At 33.2% G+C, this 4,626-nt stretch overlaps 1 protein-coding gene across 1 annotated transcript; it reads left to right on the forward strand.

The window, feature by feature from the left end:
• Nucleotides 1-245: 245 nt before the first annotated feature.
• LOC134259380 (hydroxylysine kinase-like) lies at nt 246-3,931 on the forward strand (the record flags this gene model as incomplete). Its single annotated transcript, XM_062741969.1, has 3 exons — nt 246-382; nt 824-998; nt 3,452-3,931. Coding segments are annotated over 3 exons (773 nt in total), but the record flags the coding sequence as incomplete, so codon positions are not given.
• Between the last annotated feature and the right edge of the window lie 695 nt (nt 3,932-4,626).

Here is a 4,626-nt window from a genome sequence, read left to right on the forward strand (position 1 = left end):
GGATGCTCACTCCTCCATAGCACATGATCCCACCTTTAATGTTTTGGAGGATCTGTCTTTGGTCTGCTCCCGATTTTGTATTGTTTAATTAAATGGACTTTAAGCTTGAATACTGTTAGTCATCTCCATATTTCATAAATTAAAAACAAAAACTCTTAGCAAAATTGGCTTTAGTATTATCTGAGGAACAAAACAGAAAAAAAAATTGTTTTCGTTTTTCCTGACAAATGTTATATTTTCTGTAGATTCGACCCCTTACCATTTCTACCTCGTCCGTCTGTTGACATACGTTCCAGGAGTGACCTTCTTTGAAAAACCAACATTGCCAAGAAGTCTGTATAACATCGGCAAATCACTCGGAAAACTGCACCACTCGTTAGAGGTAAGTCCAATGTAAATATTTATATGCATACACAACCCCCTACAAACCCTTGATTTATCTTTTTTCGCATACATTAATATTGATACTTATAATGAATACTTTTTTTGAAATTTATATTTTTTACAAAATGTTCTCTGTGTTGTGTTTTTGTTACAAAATTATATCCGAGTGAGAAAAAAAAAACACATTGGATTGTTAATAAGTGGGCCCTTTGTGTGAAATCCTTTTTTTTCTCCGTTAGAATTGTGTCATTGGGAAAATAATGAGGTAGAATAAGATACAAGTTTATTTTGAGTTATAATTAATAAAAATATAGAATTATATATAAAATTAATCATGATTCTTTAAAAAAATCATTTGTATAAATCTATTAAATAACTTTTAGATTATGTGTACTTTTTTGATCAAATGATAAAAAGGAATTTCGCGTTTTTGTCTTAGGGTTTTCACCATCGATTCTTCGATAATTACAAATTCATGTGGAATTTGACTGAAGTAGAACGCTTACGTGACTTCTTGGTCGGAATTCAAGATGAGAAGAGGAAAGCCCTTATGATTGAGATCATTGACGCATTTACAAAGGAAGTTGTTCCAAAATATGACAAGCTCACAAAAGGTAAGAAGAACAGTTAGATATATCGGTTTTTCAAATTCAGTTAGGTTGAATATTCAGATAAGTCAGGAAGCTGCCTTGGCCTTGTCATGTGTAGAAGATGCATTGTCTAGGTTTTTCTGATCATGGCAAGGATGACCGATCGGCAGAGGATTGTCACTCCTTCATGGCACCTGATCCCACCTCATGTTTGGAGGGTTGCATTGCTCCTAATATGTATTGTTTCAATGGAACTATGGAGCTTGAATGCTGTTCGTTACCTTCATATACTAGTATTTCATGCATCTTCAATATCTTGCTTTCTCAGACATGTCGATTTATATACCGGGATCAAGATTAAACAACTATTATGAATTATGAATTTATTAATGAAAAAGGTGGGGATAATTAAACAGAAACAATCTCCAAAAATCCTTAATAGACAAGCAAGCAAGTATTGTGAACGTTTTGTATTTGACTGTATATAAGATGTATATTCTATGCAGCTGCCTTTGTGGAAAAATCAGCACCCGCTAGTTCAAGTACATTGCAAAATGATTTACGCATGTATAATCATATTTATATTAATTTGTAAAGGATACATTTTTATATTCCCTCATATTTCAACGTGAAATCCACTAATTGCATTTCGTATAAATCTACATCGTCAATCGACTGTACATACTTTTTTAGTATTATAACAAAAAGTTTTAAAGTACCTAATTGAAACATCTGAATCGAAATATTTTCTTCCAACGTGTTATTATTTTTCTTCACCCTATAGCTATATTCTAGCTGGACACGTCATAACTGGTGACGTAAATAAAGTTAATAATAATAACCTAAAACATCTAGTGAAACCTGATCTTTCAATAGGCGTAGGATGATAATTAAATATGAATTATGTGTGGGAGATGATGTTAGGCGATGGCCCAAACATCTAAGAGAGTTTAGAACAAACCTTTGTTGATCAGAATATGGATTTAAAGTATCAGATTATTATTGGAATCTCGTAAAGGTATTGAGGAGGAATATGAAAAACATCTTACTACATGACTTGACTTATTGGTAAACGTGATGAATTTAATTTTTTTCTTATCAACTTTCCTTACTTATGTAGCAATATACAGTTATTAGATTTTAGGTTTTCCCACTAAAATCGATATGAAAGAGCAATATACTATACGTACGAAACATTCCTAAAACGAGGACGGTTATAACAAGTTAGCTTATGAAACAAGGATATCGACAGTTTTGTAAACGTTTAAAGTCATATTTCGCAATAATTCTGGTCGATAAAATTGCCCTAATCTGTCGACGTTTTATGCAATTTGTTAGACCATTATTTCAGCGCTGAATGATTTTTCCGTTACTCGATCATGACGAGAAGCACATAACCGTACAAACGGGTGTGCGTATGCTTTCTTCTCCGAGGCATCTGATCCCACCCCTGATACAAATAATCTATTGTATGAATGGACTTTTCAACTTGATATCCAATCATTATTGACATATTTCATTCTAACAGAAATATGCTCTTTTGTGTGGATCTCTTGGAAGACTTTAACCACACTCATGGTGAAGAATTACTACATGAAAGAAATACAGTTTTCTTTTTAACTGTTGTTGAATGTCCTTTCTAGAGTTTATGATTAAATTGAGACGTTACCACTTAACGATAAAGGACTGTGACTTTAGACCTGCACTTGGCACTTTACGATCTCATCCGAAAGACTGGTCTCAGTCTTCAGAAATGGAAACCGCGCTAAGGATCAACACGTTACTCCACGACAATAGAGCAAACGCTCTGACCACTGCGACACGCGGGCGATAAACATGCACTTCATTATGTGCTATTGCTACGTAAGATCGTAAGGATCAACTCCTCACTCTTTGACCATAGAGCAAACGCTCTTGCCATTGCACCATGCAGGCGTTATTCAGTCATGTAATTATATCATAGAGATTACTGAAGAAAAAGTTGATTTAACATGTTTATACTCAGGTTTAGCCATTAGTTTGCCATTATTTTCTCTCTATCTTCTTAAACATCCAATTTTTTTCATGAGTTTTGGAATCTAGTGTAGGAGTGTTTATTCAGGTGTACGTCTGTTGACTGGAATGTTAAAAGTATTTCGACTACAGGTAAATTTAAGAATAACGTCCTATGAAAGGGAAGGAAATGAAACTGAGAAAAAGAGTTTGATGACCAGATGTGTTACCAAGTTATTCGAAACTTAAGTTGAAATGATAAACTTTGAAGGTGTTCTTGTATTCTTTTTTATTCTTTCATCAATTTCATTTTAAGCAATGCCTATAAACAGAGGTTTGAAAGAGAATCTTGGCAGGGTCTCGAGCCATTGTTATTTTTCCAGACGCTTTCATCATTTTTTTGTATGCTTTTGAAATATACATGTATGCATTAATAATTGCTTGGAAATTGATATTTTTTTTAATTTCTCAAACTACTTGTTTAGGTATGATACACGGCGATTTGAACGAGAGCAATATCATAGTACAAGATTGTGCTGGGCAAGACAGCGTGCCACAAGAGTCACGTGTTTGTGACGTAGCAGCGATTATAGACTTCAATGACGTTGCGTTGTCTTACTTGGTTTTCGATGTTGCTATTTGCATCGCCTACATGTCCATAAAATGTCATGAAATGGACCAAAAAGATGTAGGGGGACATGTGCTAGCTGGATATTTGTCAGAACGCAGTTTAAATAGCACAGAGAGGGACGTTATGAAGGCCTGCGTCTGCGCAAGGATTGCGCAATCCTTGGTCATGGGAGCCTACTCCTATTATATGGATCCTAACAACACATATGTCCTTAATACTGCAACCCGTGGTTGGCCATTAATTAGTATGCTGTGGGAGATCCCAAAATCAGACATTGATGCACGCTGGAATAAGATTATAGAGGAGTACGAGTGATTTTTGTATCCATCTTGTGTTGAATTTGAAATAAAGATTAATTGAGCAACATGAAGAAATAAAATGTCATTTTATAAGTGAACAACGAACTTATTCAATTTTCAGGAAAAGAAAAACCTTTTTCTTACCATATATGTACTGAATAGTTACTGTAATTTGCCCTAACACAATGTTCTCTAGTGTAATTTTTTACTTGTTAAGAATGAAACCGGTACCAGATTTCCTTAAAATTTATTTCTAAGAATAAAGACAATACATATTATTTTCTTACAATGTTCTCCTTCCTAGTTTTCTTTTTCTTTTATAATTAAGAATTCATAATTTCAGTAAGAAATGCAGACTTTCAGGTTTTTGTTTGAGGAAATTGTAAATGTTTTCCTTATTTGCTTGAACGCCGAATTATGACCTAGATACTGCCAATTCGACTTCAAACAATAATCAATCAAGCAATCAATAAATTAACCAATCTATATTAAATAATGAGAGAATTACCAATTCAGTATTTTTTTTTAAATCCAACATTAACATCTTGTGGTAAGATTTAAATGATATTAAATCCATTATGATGAAGTATTAGTAGTCGTTAGCAGTTGCTTAAATAATTTAATTATTTATCCTCTATAAACCTCAGTGTTAAACATTATTTAATCAACTTACACAATTAAAATTTTATATATGTATATATATATTATTTTGCACGGTAGGTGATATAAA

This window comes from Saccostrea cucullata, unplaced genomic scaffold (genome assembly GCF_032062105.1).
Source record: "Saccostrea cucullata isolate Sc308-1 unplaced genomic scaffold, CSIRO_AGI_Scuc_v1 ctg12798, whole genome shotgun sequence".
Classification (NCBI taxonomy): Eukaryota; Metazoa; Mollusca; class Bivalvia; order Ostreida; family Ostreidae; genus Saccostrea; species Saccostrea cuccullata.